The 20,887-nt window shown below is 45.1% G+C and overlaps 1 protein-coding gene across 1 annotated transcript in view; it reads right to left on the minus strand.

Moving 5' to 3' along the window:
• Positions 1-20,887, minus strand: part of EPB41L4B (erythrocyte membrane protein band 4.1 like 4B) — a 200,057-nt gene that overhangs the window by 33,752 nt on the left and 145,418 nt on the right. Inside the window, exon 19 of the mRNA XM_054164396.1 lies at positions 7,899-7,966. Coding sequence (XP_054020371.1) covers positions 7,899-7,966 — 68 coding nt within the window. The remainder of the gene's footprint in view (positions 1-7,898; positions 7,967-20,887) is intronic.

Below are 20,887 nucleotides of genomic sequence, written 5' to 3' on the forward strand. Positions count from 1 at the left end.
TCAGTACAAGATATTCATGACCTTGGGAGGAAACTATTTGAACCGTGAGCTTCAGTGGCATGAATCACCTTAAATACTTTGATTTGAAGCAGCACATTATGGTTAAATATACCTTGTGTGTGTGTTATACATGTTATAAACACCATAAATATGCCAAATATTAAGAGTAATTTAAAAGCCTTGATTAACAATTTGTGAAATGGTACTCTGCCACATAACCATAAGTCAGACACTAAGTACTTAAGCAGCCCTACTGATTGCTGGTCGGACTGCTCACACACTGAGTTATGTTCCACAACTTGTAGAAGTGTCACAATATTGTTTCTAGTATTAATACATTTGGGTTGAATTTTTTGCATCTGCTTCTGTCATATTAGCCTTCAAAAGCCACAGTAAGATATTTAATCTTCAGGACTGTGGTGCCCTCTGACATCTCAGTAGGTTTTAAGCTTCAGTAATTTCTCAACCTGCTAATTTCTCAACCTGCTGCCCACCTACAACAGAACTTACTGGGATGGCACTGCCTTTGGATTACATCTTCAGTCTTCCCATGTGGCTTTTAGTCTTTAGGGAGGTCACATCTCCTTAATATGGAGCAATGGGAAGTATAAGAGTACATATGCCATACATCAATCATAAACTCAACTACTAGTTCCACTTCTCATGGAAGAAGTTTTGCTGGTTTTTTTTCCCCTAATTTTTGATCTCACTGATTTCAAGTCAGTATAGATAGCAGCAAGATTCATATCTAGCCCCTTCCTAAATTCAAATTTCAAGGTCAGTAATTTATATCTCAGATTCACAATGAGATTAATGCAGAACAATCCAGCCAGACTTTCAGGCATTTTGCTGAATTTGTGAGGGAAATGAGGGGAAGATAAAAAGAAAAGAAGCTCAAAGCACCTTGCTTTAACTTGAAGTCAGTATGTCTGATCTGGAAAGCTGTGAACCAACATCATGCTGGAAGACCTCAATGTCATTTTCATGAAGTCAGGCTTCAGTATGCATGGCTACTCTAGCTGTTCTTAGACAACTTTTGCTCGACCAAAGGAAGCTTTCAACAATGGAAAAAATTAGTTTAATTCAACCAGAATGATCTACAGTTCAAGTTCCAACAGGACCAAATTCACCCAACTGTCATGGAAAGTGAGAGAGAACCAAACAGGACCTACTCTTTATTCCCACAAATAGATAAAACACTTACTATCTTTCTTTAAATGCCATGAATTTACCAGTGAACGATACCAAAAAGAGCCAAGCAAGCAAACACCCCTCAAAAAAACCCAGCCAAGAAACAGTAACACTAGTCACACTTACTTCTATTTCAGTGATTAAGTGCTCAGATAAATTTTACTTGCATTTTGTATCCTGCCAGTAAAATACCCAGCTCACTTATTCTGCATGAGCAATACAATCTAAAGAGCAAAAGTTTCTTTCCTTTTATTATAAAATTTTGCCATATTGAAAAAGATCTCTGTGAGTCCAACCATCAATGTAACACCACCATAGCCATTAAACCATGTCCCAAAGTGCCATGTCTACACCTTTTTTGAACACCTCCAGGGATGGTGACTCCACCACCTCCTTGGGCAGGCTATTCCAATGCTTGAACACCTTCTCTGTAAACAAATTCTTCCTAATGTCCAATCTAAAGCTCCCTTAGTGCAATTTCAGGCCATTTTCTCCCTATTATCAAGTGATAGAATGAGGGACGAGGCTAACACCACCTCACTCTAACCTCAGTTCAGGTAGTTGTAGAAAGCAATGAGGTCTTCCCTCCAGCCTCCTCTTCTCCAAACAACACCAGCTCTCTCAGCTGCTCCTCATAAGACTTGTTCTCTAGACTCTTCACCAGCTTTGTTGTCCTTCTCCAGACACACGCCAGCACCTCAATGTCCTTCGTGGAGTGAGGGGCCCAAAACTGAACACAGTGGGTTGTGGCCTCACTAGAACTGAGTACAGGGTCATGATCACTTCCCTCATGATTTCTGATAGAAGCCAGGATGCTGTTGGTCTTCTTGGCCACCTGTGTACACTGCTGGCTCATCTTCAGTCAGCCAGGTCCCTCTGCTGAGCAGCTTTCCAGCCACTCCTCCCCAAGCCTATAGCGCTGCCTGGGGTTGCTGGGGCCAAAGCACAGAACCCAGCATTTGGCCTTACAGAAACTCATACAATACCCATCAATCTAGTCCATCTAGATCCCTCTGCATAGCCTCCCTAACCCTCAATCAGAAGAGCACTTCCACCCAGCTTCATGTCATCTGCAAACTTACTAAGGGCGCACTTGGATCCCCTCATCCAGATCATGAGGGGATCAAGTACCATGTGCGTGAAGGTTGGCCTGCCCTCAGAAACTGACTCATGGGAAAAACCCAAACCAAAGCAAACCCTGGATCATTTTTGGCTTCAGAATGCCCCTTGAGTGGGAATATGGTAGGGAAATCATGGGAATGACACACAAGGAAGAAAGGAAAGAAGAAGAAAAACATTTGACGGATACATTTTCTTGTATATAGAAGACAAAGAAGCTAAGCAAACACAGAAACATGCAAATCGTTTCTAAGTCTGTGCTCTAAGGGTTTCACACTTATTTCTTTTCCAAAGTTATGGCTGTCTGAAGTTAAGAAACAGTAATATGTTCTTTTTCACTCTGGTAGGCAGATTTTCTCAGAAGGCAGGTTAACAGGCAATTAACAGGTGCCCTGGAATGGGTCCGCACCAAGAGAGGGTCCCGCACCCTGGACAGCATGGTGGCTCCAGCGTCCGCGAGCTCTGGCTGGCCCATGAAAATGCTTAGAATCCATAACGCTTAGAAACTCCCTACAAAGTGCCCTTGGTTAAGGCCACAGTCCTGAAGACCTGATATTGTTTTGCACTCTTTGTAAGAACAGCTAGTAGAGAAAGTGTGCAAGAGAGCCTTGTGGGCCACAGCTATCTCTATCCATTGCAATTCCTAAACAAAAATCATCAAATCAATAAGGTTGGAAAAGACCTCAGAGATCACCAAGTCCAACCTGTCACCCAGCACCTCATGCCTAACTAAACCATGGCTTCAAGTGCTGTGTCCAATCCCTTCTTGGACACCTCCAGGGATGGTGACTCCACCACCTCCCTGGGCAGCACATTCCAACGGCCAATCTCTCTTTCTGGGAAGAACTTTCTCCTCACCTCGAGCCTAAACCTCCCCTGGTGCACCTTGAGACTGTGTCCTCTTGTTCTGGTGCTGGTTGCCTGGGAGAAGAGACCTGGCTACAACCTCCCTCCAGGTAAACAGCAATAAGGTCTCCCCTGAGCTTCCTCTTCTCCAGGCTAAGCAACCCCAGCTCCCTCAGCGTCTCCTCACAGGGCTGTGCTCGAGGCCTCTCCCCAGCCTCGTTGCCCTTCTCTGGACACGTTCATGTGTCTCATGAGTTTTGAAATTTCCAGCAGATGATAAGCAGCAGTAAAAAAATTCCACTTCTCTGAGCACAACACTACCACCTCAGAACCCCAGTTTTGCTTACAAAAAGGAAAGCTGCTTATTTTCTTGAACAGTTGTTGTCCTAACATGCCATAGAATCCTACATCAGTGTCACTGGCAGAAAAAGTCAGTGCACAGAGTAGGGATTGTTGGACGAGCTACCCTGACATAGACTGGAAGTGTACATATGGAGATACCGAGGTGTTAGTTTTGGATCCAAAATGCACACAGATTAGGCAAACATCGGTGCATATACTTCTGCATATATAGTCATGTCCTGACAGCACCTGAAAAAAGAAATGGTTCAGATTCAAACCACAGCAGGTGCATCAGCTGGTCAGACACAGAGAGATGGTAATTCAAATGTTCATAAGGTCTGTGCAGGTGAGGAAGGAAAGGGGAAATCACAAGAATGCAGACATTACTTTGAGTGACACTCCTCTCTTGATGATACATGAAAATTGTGTGTAAAAAGCTTCATCGCTTTGGTCAGCAAAGGTGTAGAACATATTGACATAAATTGAAAGGCAGCCAATCTCAAAGGCCCAGCATACATCAGATGTGCAAGCCACAGAAGGGGAATTACATTCTGACAACCTGTATGAGCAAACCTTCCTCTGCATGGGACATTCCAAAGAGTGCCTCTGATTACTTTGCCTGATTCATCTGTCCCCCTATAACTTGATAAAACAATATTTTCCACGCTTCTTTTCTGGTCTACAGCGTCATCAACCTCTGAGGTAATATTGAATTCTACAATACATGCTAAGCAGTTCCTAATGTAATTAGTCTTAATGTAATAGCATAATTTAGTTTTGGATGGGAAGATGTACGAGGAAAATCACAATACATGGATGCACAAAGCACCAGCTGGTGCTTATGCCTACTCCCACATAAGAAGGATATTGCTATTTGCAGTCCTACAAAAGATAAGATAATTCACATAACAAGGATCAACAAAGAGTGACACAGCAGTTGGTCTAAACAGAAAGAAATCCACAGACAAATCCTGAGCCATGCAGGATGCAAAGCATGCCAAAGCTGCTTGCAACCCAAAAGTATGCTATAAGGGAAAATACATATTGCAGTCCATCAATATACCACATAGTGCACAATAGCAAGTGGCAATATAAGCAATATAAGGATGATATTCAGACATATTTGAAGAAGGTACAAAGTAAGAAAAGTGTAGACCTTCATGTTAAGTATAGTCAAACTCTGTGTGTGAGGATCTGTGTGCACAGGCACACACACATACACACTATATCCTGACACAGGTGGTCATATCCAGAGAGACAACAGGCATCTCAAAGAATTTTCAGGAGAAATTAATGTATAGGCACTGGGCAAAGTTGTACAGATAATGCTTCTGCCTGTCAAAGCTTTGAATAAGGAGAGGAATAATGGAAGGAATTCTCTGGATGGGGTTTTGTGGCTAGCCGTTAATTTATTGCATTCAGCGAACGAACCTTGCTGGCAACTAAGTGGTAAATTTCTTCAAAGACAGTTAAAGAGGTTGCCCTGCTAGCAGCTTCTCCCTTTACTAAAAAATGGGTGAGGTTTATTAAAAGGTGAAGAGGTGACTACGTGATTTGCATTCATGTGACACACTGTAAGAGAGAAACCTCCACATCTCTCATCACTAGATCTGGGCTGGGTCTCTGTTTAAGAGGAGAGTGTGACCACAGGTGATAAGAAACTGCGTGACAACAATGTGTGGTTTTATATTTCCTACAATATTTTATGTTTCCTTCAATATACAACTGTTCTGGCAGGCAGCCTGAACCCTGATCTGTCAGGTCTACAAGAATAAAAAAGGCAAAAAAGCAGCATTTTGAGGCAGGGGATGAGAGCTTACCAAGATTATACATAAAAATATGCAGTAATCTCAAACCTGAGTTAAATCAGATATCTAATCAGTTGAATTCTTCCTGCATGCTTCTCTCTCCATACTTCCTGCACACCAAGGCAGGCACCTGATGTTTCTAACAGGCAGGGAAATACCTCTGTTATTCCCTTGTGTATCAGGAACAGTGTGGCCAGCAGGAGCAGGAAGGTCCTTCTCCCCCTGTACTCAGCACTGGTTAGGCCACCCCTTGAGTCCTGTGTCCAGTTCTGGGCCCCTCAGTTTAGGAAAGATGTTGAGTTGCTGGAACGTGTCCAGAGAAGGGCAACAAAGCTGGGGAGAGGCCTCGAGCACAAGCCCGATGAGGAGAGGCTGAAGGAGCTGGGGTTGCTTGGCCTGGAGAAGAAGCAGCTCAGGGGAGACCTTATTGCTGTCTACAACTACCTGAAGGGAGGTTGTAGCCAGGTGGAGGTTGGTCTCTTCTCCCAGGCAACCAGCACCAGAACAAGAGGACACAGTCTCAAGCTGTGCCAGGGGAAGTTTAAGCTGGAGGTGAGGAGAAAGTTCTTCACTGAGAGAGTTGTTAGCCATTGGAATGTGCTGCCCAGGGAGGTGGTGGAGTCACCATCCCTGGAGGTGTTCAGGAGGGGATTGGATGTGGCACTTGGTGCCATGGTTTAGTAGTCATGATGTGTTGGGTGACAGGTTGGACTTGCTGATCTTTGAGGTCTCTTCCAACCTTATTGATTCTATGATTCTATGTATACAGTATATACACCATTTATATATATATATATGGTGTGTATGTGTGTATATATATATATATGGTGTGTATATATATATATATATGGGGGGTGTGTGTGTATACATATATATATATATATATATATATATATATATATACCAGTACCAGAACAAGAGGACACAGTCTCAGGCTGCGTCAGGGGAGGTTTAGGCTGGAGGTTAGGAGGAAGTTTTACACAGAGAGAGTGATTGCCCACTGGAATGGGCTGCCTGAGGAGGTGGTGGGGTCGCCGTCGCTGGGGGTGTTCAGGGTGAGGCTTGACAGGATGCTTGGTTGCATGGTTTAGTTGATTGGGTAGTGTTGGATGATAGGTTGGACATGATGATCTCGAAGGTCTCTTCCAACCTGGTTAATTCTATTCTATTCTATTCTATTCTATTCTACACTAGTATAATTAGCTGATTAACAAGCCAGTGTGGTTGCCATGCTTGAAATCAGGTTTGTTTGTGTTGGTTTTTTTGTCCCCATCAAACTCTCCTCCCAGATTTGGACACTAAAGATGTCTAAAGTGATGGAAATACCTACATATAGTGCCAGGCAATTTCCAAGTACCCATGTTGTAACCTCTTCTTTAATCACCTGCTGAAAAACAGCATACTGTGGCATGGAAATAGTGTTTACAATTAATATGCCTCTTCAAAATGGCCAGCCTAAAAAGTAAGACTACTGCCCACTACTAACAGAGCAAAGTGCAATCACAAGTAGTCATTACTGCCTACAAGTGAGCTATTGTTTTGAAGGCTATGTATCAAAAGCCTTTCCTTCTGAAAACAAAATAACCACAACAAAACAACCCCCCACAAAATCAACAACTTGCATAAATCAAGAACACACAAACCCAGTTTGGATACCTAGCATACTTCTGGTAGAAAAGTTATGAAAACTGACTTCGTATAAGCTTTTTTATGTTTGTCTTTAGACCAGATATTTTTACCTTCAGCTTTTATCAGTTGTTTAAAGCATATTCCCTTGATCTCTTTTTATTTAAAGCTGAGTGTGACGGTTTAGGCTGTGCCTTTAAGAAAGACAGCTGGAGAATTCTCTAGCTGAATGTTTAAGTGTAAAAAGGAAAACAAAGATTAATTCTAAATGAATTTCATTGGTCAGATGTGAGATGTACCATAGCAAATATCTCTCCCATTGTTTTCTCTCACTCACTCCAGCTTCAGGCTGTCTGACTTTTCGCTTCTTAGCCAGAGAGCATGCAGCTGACCTTGGAATGAAACTGATGAGATAAGGAAACTAACTTTCTTAACAACTGCTTTAAGCTAATGAATTTCCCTTAATATCCTTTTCTCTCTCTTCCTCCTTTTTCACCTAATTAACTACTAGGAGAAAGGGGAGGAGGGGAAGAGAGGTTTGGGGGAAACCTGAGGGTGAATTCTCCTCAGGAGGATCTGTGTTTGTGTTCTTTCCTGTAAATTCTTGTATAATATAGTAAATACTGTATATTTTGTACATATTCATTGCATTCCATTGTAGAGTGTAGTTTTGCTTGCAAAATAACAGCTTACCATTCACTTCTCGGTCTGAGTTTAGCTGTGCTTTATTGTTAGTGCTTGTGGGCTAAAGCATCACACCACTACACTGAGCTTTTATTAAGTCTTCAACTATATCTGATATATGTGTATAAAATAGGCACCCTTTCTTCAGGTCATTGCTTGGTGAACAGCAACCTGGGGATGAGCAAATCCACCTACAACACCTGTTTGAGATAATGTTTGGAAAATGCCTCACTAAATTATGCATTTATTTGATGCTTTCCCTACGGACAAGAAGTAACAGACCTTACATTAGGGTCCTGCAGGGTGGAGGTCTTACTGGGATTTACAAAAGCGGTTTCTTCTTTCACAGCCTGTTAAAAGAAGGAACCAAAGTTTAGAACATTCACACATGTAGAATAATACAACTCACCTCACACAGAATCACAGGCTCACCAAGGTTGGAAGAGACCTCAAAGATCAAGTCCAACCTGTCACCACAGACCTCATGACTAAACCATGGCACCAAGTGCCACATCCAATCCCCTCTTGAACACCTCCAGGGATGGGGACTCCACCACCTCCCTGGGCAGCACATTCCAATGGCTAGCAACTCTCTCTGTGAAGAACTTTCTCCTAACCTCCAGCCTAAACTTCCCCTGGCACAGCTTGAGACTGTGTCCTCTTGTTCTGGTGCTGATTGCCTGGGAGAAGAGACCTGCCTACAACTTCCCTTCAGGTAGTTGTAGACAGCAATAAGGTCTCCCCTGAGCCTCCTCTTCTCCAGGCTAAACAATCCCAACTCCCTCAGCCTCTCCTCATCAGGCTTGTGCTTGAGGCCTCTCCCCAGCCTCCTTGACCTTGTCTGGACACGTTCAAGTCTCTCGATGTCCTTCTTAAACTGAGGGGCTCAGAACTGTACACAGGACTCAAGGTGTGGCCTAACCAGTGCAGAGTACAGGGGCACAATGATTTCCCTGCTCCTGCTGGCCACACTATTCTTGATCCAGGCCAGGATGCCATTGGCCTTCTTGGCTACCTGGGCACACTGCTGGCTCATGTTTAGGTGGCTGTCAATCAACACCCCCAGGTCCCTTTACGTTTGGCAGCTCTCCAGCCAGTCCGAGCCCAGCCTGTAGCTCTGCATGGGGTTGGTGTGGCCAAAGTGCAGCACCTGGCACTTGGACTTGTTAAATGCCATCCCATTGGACTCTGCCCATTTGTCGAATCGGTCAAGGTCCCTCTGCAGAGTCCTTCTGCCCTCTAACTGACTGACACCTGCTCCTAACTTGGTGTCATCTGCAAACTTGCTGATGACTGACTCAACCCCCTCACCCAGATCATCAGTGAAGATATTAAAGAGGATGGGGCCCAGCCCTGATCCCTGGGGGACACTACTGGTGCCTGGCCACCAGCTGGATGTGGCACCATTCACCACCACTCTCTGGGCTCGGCCCGCCAGCCAGTTCCTAACCCAGCTCAGAATGCTGCTGTCCAAGCCACGAGCTGACAGCTTGGCCAGGAGTTTGCTATGGGGGATGGTGTCAAAGGCCTTGCTGAAGCCCAGGCAGACTACATCCACAGCCTTCCCCATATCCACCAGGCAGTCACCTGCTCATAGAAGGAGATCAGGTTGGAGAGGCAGGACCTGCCCTTCCTAAATCCATGTTGGCTGGACCTGATCCTTTAGCCATCCTTCAGGTGTGCAGTTATTGCCACCAAGATAACCTCTTTCAGCTAAGATTCACTGTGATAAGCTACAATGTCCAATGTGCAGTGCAATAGTGTTAGAAAGAGCAATAGAGTGATAAAGGAGGAGAAAAAAAGGAATACTGATATTTCTGGTTCCTCCAGAAAGCATTTGAGCAGAAGCAATAAAAAAATCGACCTATGCAAACTTACTGCAGATGAGTTGTTCTTTTAACTGGAATAAACATTTATGTAGTCTAATCAAAAGAATTATACCAACCTGTTGTTGAATCTTTAAAAACATTAACTGAAAAAGAAAAAAGCCCCTATATTTCCTGCATACTGTACATGCAATTCACAGAAGATCTCACCCACTACTGCTCTCTACTAAATTACAGAGCTCTGCCTCACACACCAGTTGTCTACAGAGTTGAAAATACTAATACTGCAAAATGACTGCCCTGTTTTTTCTGGGACAGAACCACACAGTTCTGAGTTAGCTAGAAGAGTTGACCTGAGTCGGCCCACAGGTGTATCCCAGACCATAAACATCACACTCAGTTTAAAGATGGACGTTTGCTGATGTGGTGGTTTGGGCCTTAACTGGGACTTAAGAGCTCAGATGGGGGCAAGGCTGAGAATCCCTCCCCTGCTTCCCTCTCCTCTTTGTCAATAGAGAGGGAAAAAAAAAAAAGGAAAGGACCAAATCCACCAAGAAATAATTTGGATTTGGCTTGGAAATAGAGAGGTAAAGAATTTTCTTTAAACAATATATATGTATATAACAATTACAAGCAGGGTTCACAAGGGTAAGGAACAAGGATGGATGGGGAAAAAAAAGAAATATGCAATACAAAAACCACCTTTGCAAAGGTGTGGGTGCAGCAGGGAGGACCACGTGGCAGAGAAGCAGGGAAACCAGTGGCAGTCCTCATCCAAGCAAAATGCAGGGGGCCAAGAGAACTAATGGCTGCAGTGTCCTCCTTTTTATATCCTCGCTGGGCAGGGAGGGGGAGTGGAACAGGCCAATGTAGTTTCCCAGGGGGGAAACCCCCTGGAGGCAGGGCAATGCTCTTACAAGCCCTCCCCGCCCTGTTTCCAGGATGGGTGTTAACTCATCACACTTGAGGAGAGGGGAGCCTCATGCTAGAGCCTCCCATTCTTCCTGCTTCTGTTCCTGAGCACTTCTTTCCCATTTGGTGTGATTGCTACACCTTTGCTGGGCTGAGTAACAACTTCATATATTTCACATGGGCAGTGGTATCAGTTTTGTTGTTCCACTAAACCATTTTTCATTTCAGCTTCAAGCCTTCTCCCCTTTTCCCAGATCCACTTTTCTGCTGGGGAGGGGTCATCAGGTTATAGAGCAGCTGCTATAGTTTAGCCCCAGATAGAATCATAGAATCAATAAGGTTGGAAAAGACTTCAGAGATCATCAAGTCCAACCTATCACCCAACACCTTATGACTTCAAATGCTACATCCAATCCCTTTTTGAACACCTACAGGGACAGTGACTCCACCACCTCCCTGGGCAGCACATTCCAATGGCCAATTAATCTTTCTATGAAGAACTGGCTAAATTATTTCACCGTGAGGGTAACACTGGAACAGGCTGCCCAGGGGGGTTGTGGAGTCTCCCTCTCTAGACATATTCAAGATCCACCTGGATGCATTCCAGTGTGATCTGGTACAGGTGATCCTGCTCTGGCAGGGGTCTTGGACTAGATGGTCTTTCGAGGTCCCTTCCAGCCCCTAACATTCTGTGATTCTGTGAAATGTGGACAATGTCTTAGATGAAAATTGCTTGATTGTCCAGGCAGGTGTTTGTAGATTATGCTCATCAAATGAGATGCTGGGCTCCACAATCCATGTGTAAATGCCAGTGCCAACGCGATGCTGCATTGCTCCACATGGCTGCATGGCTGAAGACACAAGGGTATCTCCAAATCAGAAATAGGCTTGATAGGGTCTGGCATTTTCCTTCTGCCAAATGGAGAGCAGTGAATTGATGCAGTCCTAAGATAGAGTGATTTTTCAGTGCTTGGCATCTGAACTACAATAATTTGAGGCCAGTAGTTGAAATCAAGTGGAAGGAAATGTGTCAGTCTCGTGCTCTTCAAAAGGGATGAGACAGGTTTGTACAAACCCATCAAATACAAATCAAAGGATTTTCCAGACATGTAAAAATATCACAAATTTGAGGGGAGACCTTCCATTCAACACATGAGGGTACTCATTAATTTAAAAAAAAAAATATATATATATAAATAAATTGAAGATGAGTTTCTTCAATACCGCAGCAGTGAACTACAAAATGCCAGTAGGGATGCTCAGTGCTTGAGGAAATTGCCCAAGCTGTGATAGTTTTAGGTTCACTTTGCCCTTGTGCCAGAGAGAATAAACCTCTTGCTGCCACTTTTCTGCCCTGGTGAGACCACACCTGGAATTCTGTGTCCAGATTTGGGCTCCCCACTTCAAGAAAGACAGAGAACTGCTAGAGAGAATCCAATGGAGAGCCACAAGGATGATTAGGGGACTTGAGCATCTCCCCTGTGAAGAGAGACTGAGAGCCCTGGGGCTGTTTGGTCTTGAGAAGAGAAGACTGAGAGGGGATCTCATCGATGTGTATAAATATCTGAGGGGTGGGTGTCAAGCTCTATTCAGTGGAGCACAGTAGTAAGACAAGGAACAACAGGTTCAAGCCTGAATATAGAAGATTTCATCTCAACATGAGGGGAAACTTCTTTACACTGAGAGTGATGGAGCACTGGAAAAGGCTGCCCAGAGAGGTTGTGGAGTCTCCTTCTCTGGGCACATTTCAAATCCACCTGGATGCATTCCTGTGCAGACCACCCTGGGTGATCCTGCTTTGGCAGGGGGCTCGGACCCAATGATCTCTTGAGATCCCTTCCAACCTCTAATATACTGTGATACTTGCAAGGTCATTATTTATCAAAGCATCAGCCCTGGTGGGAATAGCCTGTCTCAGCTTGTACACACAATTAACTGTAGGGACAATTAAACTGGAATCACTGAGAGGCTGGATGGGGTGCTTGTTGCCATGGTTTAGTTGATTAGATGGTGTTGGGTGACAGGTTGGACTTGATGATCTCGAAGGTCTTTTCCAACCTGGTTAATTCTGTTCTATTCACTGAGAGCCTGGCAGAATGTGAATGCTGTTTAGCCCAGGCAAGTAGCTGAGGTGACAGGTTAGGAAGCATTTTGAGAAAAGTCCCTTTCTGTTAGAATTGTTGCACCTTGCACACTGATACCAAATGCACCATCACCAGTGAGGGGACCCTCTGAACCTCATCATCAGGTTTTTCCCTCTCCCAGGGGGCTAGTTTACACATAGGAAGCTAGTTCACAGCTGGTTTACTCAGAGGAGAACAGGACCAGCAGAGAAGCTCCACCCCAAGAGAGTGCTCCCCTGTATCGTGGTTTAATGTCCCTCAACCAGAGGTTTCCTCAGTCTTGGGCAAATGCTCTAAACCTCAAGAAATTAGAGAAAAGTGGGACATACACCATCACCACCAGTGTAATTCAGCTACTCCATGTTTTTGCAGCTAATGTTTTTCATTGGGAATAATTTCAGGACCAGAAGTGCAACTTTTAAATTCTAATAAATTCATAACTTCATGAAATTTAGCTCAGTTCTTTTCTTTTCTTTATTGATTTTTTTCTAGCAGCTCTGGCTAGCATAATGATTATCCAAAATCTAATGCTTTCTTGAGAGGAAAGAAAATGGTTTTTTAAGAAATGGAGAGAAAGCATTGAAAAATCATTCTTTGTTGACAGAAAGGAGCAATAGAGTAATGCTTCTTTGTTCCATAGAAATGATAATGTTTTTTATAAAGCTGTTTGGTTTCTGAGAGCTGTAAACACAAATCCAGCTGTCAGAAACCTAATACACAGTCTCTTCGTCCATGCTGATGTCTTAACAACATTTCATTGTTAAGCCTGACAAGGTGGATGCTTATTATATGTCAAATTGGTTAAGTTTTAAACCCATAAATTTTACTTTATTCTATTTTTCACCAAATTACTTGAGCTGCATTTGAAAATGCACTAGAATGCAACAATACAAAAGAGAATATGGAGACCAAGGATGCAGTGTAGGGGCTGTGACAGGGAATTAGCTGATTAAAATTCCACCTACTTAAACGCTGAAAGCTATGGACCTCATTAGCCAGTTAGAAGGGTTTAACTGTACTAGTCCCCAGTAGCTGACCCTTGGTTTCCCTCTCAGCTCTGTGACTGTATTACCTCTCTCCCTTGCATTCTCTGCATTGGAAGGTTAAGCCTGAACCTCAAGAAGTGGTGTATTCCTTAACAGCATGACTGACATCCTAAAGAACATCTCTTGGGATTACTTTTCCAGGTTATTACTCATGCTTCAGAGAATAGAAAAGACTCCTGCATCCACAAATAAGTACTAGAGACCAGTAAGCACCCAATGTGAACTGGAAGGAGAGAGGGAGCATGTCAAGAAATGGAGAGGCCTGAACAGACTCGGGTGATGAGGCACACACAGCGTGTGCCACAGATGTGCATTCACAGGTAGGTATTGATAAAGATGGCTAATTCTCCTTGTCTCTCCTCCATGCCTATGGATGAATAAACATAGGAAAATGTTATACCTGCAACCATTTTGGCAAAGGGCTTCAGCCATCAGGATCTGTACTGACTGACCTTGCTTTACTTGTTGGCTTGCTGACCTTACTTTATCAGGGGACATCATGTTTCTTTTCTTCTTCCTCCTAAAACTCTGCATGTCAGACTCACTAACCACACGAAGGCTTCTTCAGCCTTACTGAAAGGATGTGAATGTTACCCCAAAGTTGCACACTTGCACACAACTCACACAATTTAATTTGCAGATGGTTTGCCTACACTTGAAAACAAGTACATGTGGGATGTAGGATGCACTCCATCAGTGGAACATGAGAGTGCAGCCAAGGCTAACAGGAGTTACCTGATGAGAAACATATAGGGAGAGCCAAATAGAGGCTCTGTTACCCACAGAAAGACCAGCACTGAGCTGTGTAAGAACAGAGGCAGAAGCATGGAGCTGCTCAGATGTCCTTAACTAAGGCTGCTCAGCCAGAGGTTGCTGCTCTGAGAAGAGACGTTTCTGGGAGTATGTGGTAGTTTCACAGCTCTTGAACAGAAAGTAGTAAAAGGTAAATAAATCACTATTGGGTGTAAAAAGGAAAATAATGATAGTTCTAAACAGTCCCATTGGAGAGGTATCTACCATGAGAATTACTTTGGTAAATAATCTCTCTCTCTTCTCCCTTCCTCAGGCTGGGAGATACTAACTGCCTTTACTGACCTTGGCTGCACTACTTTTGTTGTGACTGGTATTAACTTCTCTGCTTCTGTCTCTTGTCCCTCTTGGTAAGGGGGAGGCAGGGAGGGAGAAGCTAGTAGCTTCCCCTGGTCCTTGGCCAGAGGGGTACTTGTGCTGTTCATTAATTGTAAGTACCTGTAAATATTGTAAATACTGCATATTTTGTGCATATTCATTGCATCCCATTGCAGTTTTGCTTGTAAATACAGCTTTTAGTTGCTTCCAACTAAGCTGGTCTGGCAAATTTAATGTTGGTGGGCGGGGGGCGGGGGGTGGGGGGTGGGAAATTTCAACCCACCATGGAGTAGCAGACCTGGAAACTTCATTTAGACATAAGCAGATCCATTTAATAATTACCCAAAGAGAAACAAGCTGGCTCTTCTGGCTACCAGATTGCTAACCAAACAAAATTAAAGGTCAATCCATTTAATCCATCCACACAATGTCATTCTCTTTTCTTATCTGCTCAGAGCACAAGAAAGCTTATTAGTATTCCAATTTCATATGCCATCAACTTTCTGTATGGTGTTAGAAACCAAGATAGAGCATTATTTTGTCATACTCAAGATGAGAAACATGCCTGGACCAAAAAAAAAAAGCTATTGTACAGGCTTTCTTTGTAGATAGATGCTATTGCTAAGAAATACTAGCTTCACTGAAAGATGAAAAGAGGAGAAAAGCTTCTAAGCAATACCCTAAGTGATCTACCTATGGGCTGCCAGGCTGAATAGAATAGAAGAGAGAAGAATAAACCAGCTTGGAAGAGACCTTCAAGATCATCACCTCCAACCTGTCATCCAACGCCACCTAATCAACTAAACCATGCAACCAAGCACCCTATCCAGTCTCACCCTGAGAGGATTGGACGTGGCACTTGAAGCCATGGTTTAGTTAGTCACGAGGTGCTGGGTGATAGGTCGGACTTGATGATCTCTGAGGTCTTTTCCAATTTATTGATTCTATGATTCTATGATCTCAACAGTTTTCAGACTGCTTTTCAGTCAACCCCTGAACAACCACCACCTCTGCTGCTGTCCCAGCAGCCAGGTCCCTTGGAGCCTTAGAAGAAGCGGGGAATGCTCCAGGGATGCTGCATCAGACCCTGCTGAGCTTCCCAGCAAGGGGTGGAAACACTTTCTGGCCCATAGGAGCAACTCCCCATATGAATTCATGAGCCCTGGTGGCTGGGTTTGCCTAGTGAGCAGCAGCTCCTTGAAGGAAGTGTTGGTGCCAAGATGATGGGGTACAGGACCTCCAAATGAGAGCTGGTTTCACTGAGCGTGTACCAAGTAGGAGAAAACAGGGAAGACACAACTTTGTCCACAGCCTTCTGTGCTTCTACTCAGATGACTAGCTCTGGCTGGGTCTGTAGGCTGGTGAGCCTTCACTGGGGCACTGCACAAGGCAGACACTGTTCTTCAAACCTCAAGCAAGCACCTTGGGAGCTAGTACACTCTATTCCATCACAAGAGGAATTGCTGTAGCTCTCACCCCTTCTGATCCACAACAGGAATATCTTAAATAAGCAAAAAAAGACTTCACAAAGAATCTGATCACTGCAGCCAAGGTGACGTGTCTGGTTCCCATCTGAGAGAAATGAGGGCCTGGAAGGCTCATGTGAAACATTTGATATCTCTCATTTAGCAATTTCACAAAGTTCTCAAATGCAGATAGGAAGGGAGAGCAACATAGCTTTCACATGTTTAGAGATCTTTGAAGGTGGGGAAGCAATCACTCTTACTGCAGTGGCCTGGAAATACTTCCCTCTCTTGGCTCCTTCCAGCTCTGTAATGATACTAAGGAGGTCTGAAGCATATCAGATTTTTCAGTTCTTTATCAACCTTTTTGTCATCAGCCACAGTAATTGCTGGCTGATCTCATCACCAGGAAGAATGCCCTGAGCAGGTAAAAGTACCTTGATGATATAATATGTCAATTGTATCCCTTCATGCAGAAAAGCATAACGGTTAGGTCTCTTGGGAACAGACTGCTGTTTTTCTCCTTCTTGAAAGGGCCTGGCACCATCTATCTCCTGGGCTACGGCAGGGCTCCTACCGATCACCATAATTAACAGTATGAGTCTCATCACAGAATCACACATAATCACAGAATCCCTCTGGTTGGAAGAGACCTCAAAGGTCATCCAATCCAATCCTTGACCCAGCAATGAAGGTTCAACATCAAAACATGTCCCTGCGTGCCAGGTCCACAGGCTGATTAAACACCTCCAGGGATGGTAACTCCACCAGTGCCCTGGACAGACTATTCCAATGTTTGATAACTCTCTCTGTGAAGAAATATTTCCTAACATCCAGCCTGAACTTCCCCTGGGGCAACTTGGAACCATTTCCTCTGGTCCTGTTAGAATACATAGAATACATAGAATAAACCAGGTTGGAAGAGACCTTCAAGATCATTGCGTCCAACCCATCAACCAATCCAACACCACTTAAACAACTAACCCAAGGCACCAAGCACCCCATCAAGTCTCCTCCTGAAAACCTCCAGTGATGGCGACTCCACCACCTCCCCAGGCAGCCCATTCCAATGGGCAATCACTCTTTCTATATAGAACTTTTTCCTAACATCCAGCCTGAACCTCCCCTGGCGCAGCCTGAGACTGTGTCCTCTTGTTCTGGTACTGGCTGCCTGGGAGAAGAGACCAACATCCGTCTGTCTACAACCTCCCTTCAGGTAGTTGTAGAGAGCAATAAGGTCAACCCTGAGTCTCCTCTTCTCCAGGCTAAGCAACCCCAGCTCCCTCAGTCTCTCCTCGCAGGGCTTGTGCTCCAAGCCCCTCACCAACTTCGTTGCCCTTCTCTGGACTCGTTCCAGCAAGTCAACCTCCTTCCTAAACTGAGGGGCCCAGAACTGGACACAGGACTCGAGGTGCGGCCTAACCAGTGCAGTGTACAGGGGCAGAATGACCTCCCTGCTCCTGCTGGCCACACTGTTCCTGATGCAGGCCAGGATGCCATTGGCCCTCTTAGCTGCCTGGGCACACTGCAGGCTCATGTTCAGCCTACCATCAACCAGCACCCCCAGGTCCCTCTCAGCCTGACTGCTCTCCAGCCACTCTGACCCCAGCCTGTAGCACTGCATGGGGTTGTTGTGGCCAATGTGCAGAACCCGGCACTTGGATGTGTTCTATCTCATGCTGTTGGACTCTGCCCATCTGCCCAGCCTGTCGAGGTCCCTCTGCAGAGCCTCTCTACCCTCCAGCAGATCAACTCCTGCGCCCAGCTTGGTGTCGTCAGCAAATTTACTGATGATGGACTCGATGCCCTCATCCAGATCATCAATAAAGATGTTAAAGAGCATGGGGCCCAGTACTGATCCCTGGGGCACACCACTGGTGACTGGCTGCCAGCTGGATGTGGCACCATTCACCACCACTCTCTGGGCTCAGCCTCCAGCCAGTTCCTAACCCATTGCAGTGTGCTCCCATCCAAGCCATGGGCTGACAGCTTGGCCAGGAGTTTGCTGTGGGGGACGGTGTCAAAGGCCTTGCTGAGGTCCAGGTAGACTACATCCACAGCCTGCCCCACATCCACCAGGCAGTCACCTGATCATAGAAGGAGATCAAACACCAAAGAGAAGAGGCTGGCTCACTCCTCACTCCAACCTGCCTTCAGGCAGTTGTAGAGAGCAATGAGGTCTCCCTTCAGCCTCCTCTTCTCCAGACTGACCAACCCCAGCTCCCTCAGATGCTCCTCACAGGTGATGTGTTCCAGGCCCTTATCCAGCCTCGTTGCCCTTCTCTGGACATGTTCCAGCATTTCAATGAACTTCTTGTGATGAGGGACACAGAGCTGAACACAGTACTCAAGGTATTGCCTCACCAGTGCTGAGCACAGCGGGATGATGACCTCCCTGTTCCTGCCGGCCACCAGGGTTTCTAATCCAAGCCAGGTGCCATTGGCTTTCTTGGCCACCTGGGCACACTGCTGACTCATGTTCAGTCGACTATCAACCAGTACACCCAGGTCACTCTCCAAGTTTCAGCTTTCCAATCACAAACCCCCAAGTCTGTAGCTTACTATGGGGTTGTTGTGACCCAGGTGGAGGGCCTGGCACTTGGCCTTGTTGAACTTCATACACATAGCCTTGGCTCATCAGTCTAACCTGTCCAGATCTCCTCGTAAAGCTTCCCTACCCTCTAGCAGATCAGCACAGCCACCCAGCTTGGTGTCATCTGCAAACTTACCGAGGGTGCACTCAATTGCCTCATCCAGACCATTAATAAAGATATTAAAGAGGACAGGCTCTAGTACTGAACCCTGGGGGACATCACTAGTTACTGTGTGCCAGCCAGAATTAGCTCAGTTCACCACCACTCTTTGGGCCCAGACATCCAGACAGCTTTCAATCCAGAGCAGACTGCACTTATCCAAGCCTTGTGCCATGAGTTTCTGAAGGAGAATGCTGTGGGAGACAGTGTCAATGGCTCTACAGAAGTCCAGGGAGATGATGTCCACAGCCCTTCCCTTATCCACTAGGAGGATCACCTTGTTGTAGAAGGATTAGTCAGGCAGGACCTGCCTTTCATAAACCCCTGCTGACTGGGCCTGATTGCCTGGTTCTCTTGTATGTGCCATGTGGCAGCACTCAGGATGACCTACTCCATAACCTTTCCTGGCCTGTAGTTCTCTGGATCATCCTCCTGGCCCTTCTTGTAGTCTGGCACCACATTTGCTAGCCCCAGTCAACTGGGACCTCCCCAGTTAGCCAAGACTCTTGGCAAAGAATGTTGAGTGGCTTGGAGAGCACATCTGCCATCTCCTTAAGGACCCTCGGGTCGATCCCATCTGGTCCCAGAGACTTCTACCCATCTAAGTGGCACAGTAGGCCATTGGTCCTTTCCTCCTGGATTGTGGGCCCATTTCTATGTCTTCCAGGTTCAGGGGCTGAACCCTCATGGAGCAACTGGTATCACTAACAAGTACTGAGGTGAAGGAGTCCTTCAGCAGCTCAGCCTTTTCCTTGTCTTTGGTCACCAGGTTCCACACCCAGTAATGGGTGGACATTCTCCCTAGCTCTTCATTTAACATACTTATAAAAGCACTTTCTATTATCTTTAATGACACTGGCCTGTTTGAGTTCTAGTTGAACTTTGGCCTTTCTAATTTTCTCTCTACATATCCTTGCAAGGGCCTTCTACTTCCTGAGTTCCCAGCACTTACACACATGCCAGCTATGAGACAGAGCTGACACATCCACAATGCATTGTTACAGCCTTATGATACCACTGCCACATTTGCATCCAGGATCCCAGGCAAGGAACTGAATGTTTCCCTTTTCCCATATTCTGGGTGTCTAAATCCTCTGTTCCCTTCTGTACTTTAGCAAGGCTATCACATCATCTCCTCAGCTCCCTCCCTGACATAGAGGTATCATTGCAGGCACACTTCTAATGAGCTTTCATCTATCATGTATTGATCATCCTGGCCCACACATGTTCCAAATCTTGTATTTTTATACCTCTGACACCCTTCATTTCCTGTAGCCTCACTTATAAAGTTGAGCAAACCTGCTTCCCTGTATGACTGAACACAGAGAATTGGAAGCTGAGTCATTTTTAAATCCCATTGTTACAAGCAATTATAACTGACATGATGTTGTGCTCACTGCTGTTCCACTCAAGAGTCCCAGCACACTTGTTTCTTTCTACCTAGCTTGAAATACACCAGAGAGTATATTGCTCATCCAAGCTGGTGACTAACAGCAACAGCTTTGGCAAGGAAGGCATCACGTATATAAAGGAGCTGTGCAAGCTTCCCCCACAGCCTGAACACCTCAGCTGTGACCCGTTCTACTGCAGTTCTGATCTCTGTGCAAAGACTGTCAAACTGTGCAAGAACTCTGTGCTGTGAATAAAGATGGGTGGAGGGAGGAAAGGAGGAGAGGGAAGCAAGCAGCATCTAATTGATGGTGGAAATTGGTTAAAATGTTGGAAAAGCTGATCCTTTCACGGTACTTAAGTTAATATCCAGGGAAAGCTAAGAACTCCTCTGGGGATCCAGCAGGATTTGTGTAAGTCCTATTATAAGAAAGATCACGTAAGAGTGTAAATCCTCAAGTCTCTTCCCCTTACCTACTCTGTTTTCATTCATGACATTATTAGGATTTGAATCCAGATCCCTTTAAGCAAGTAAGCCTCCAGAGACCCAGCTCACATAAAGACAGTGAATTTTTTTCTAGAACTAGGTGGCAAATACACCTGGACTTGGAATCAAGGGATTTCATATGCT

Source organism: Dryobates pubescens, chromosome 9, assembly GCF_014839835.1.
Source record: "Dryobates pubescens isolate bDryPub1 chromosome 9, bDryPub1.pri, whole genome shotgun sequence".
In the NCBI taxonomy this organism is placed as follows: domain Eukaryota; kingdom Metazoa; phylum Chordata; class Aves; order Piciformes; family Picidae; genus Dryobates; species Dryobates pubescens.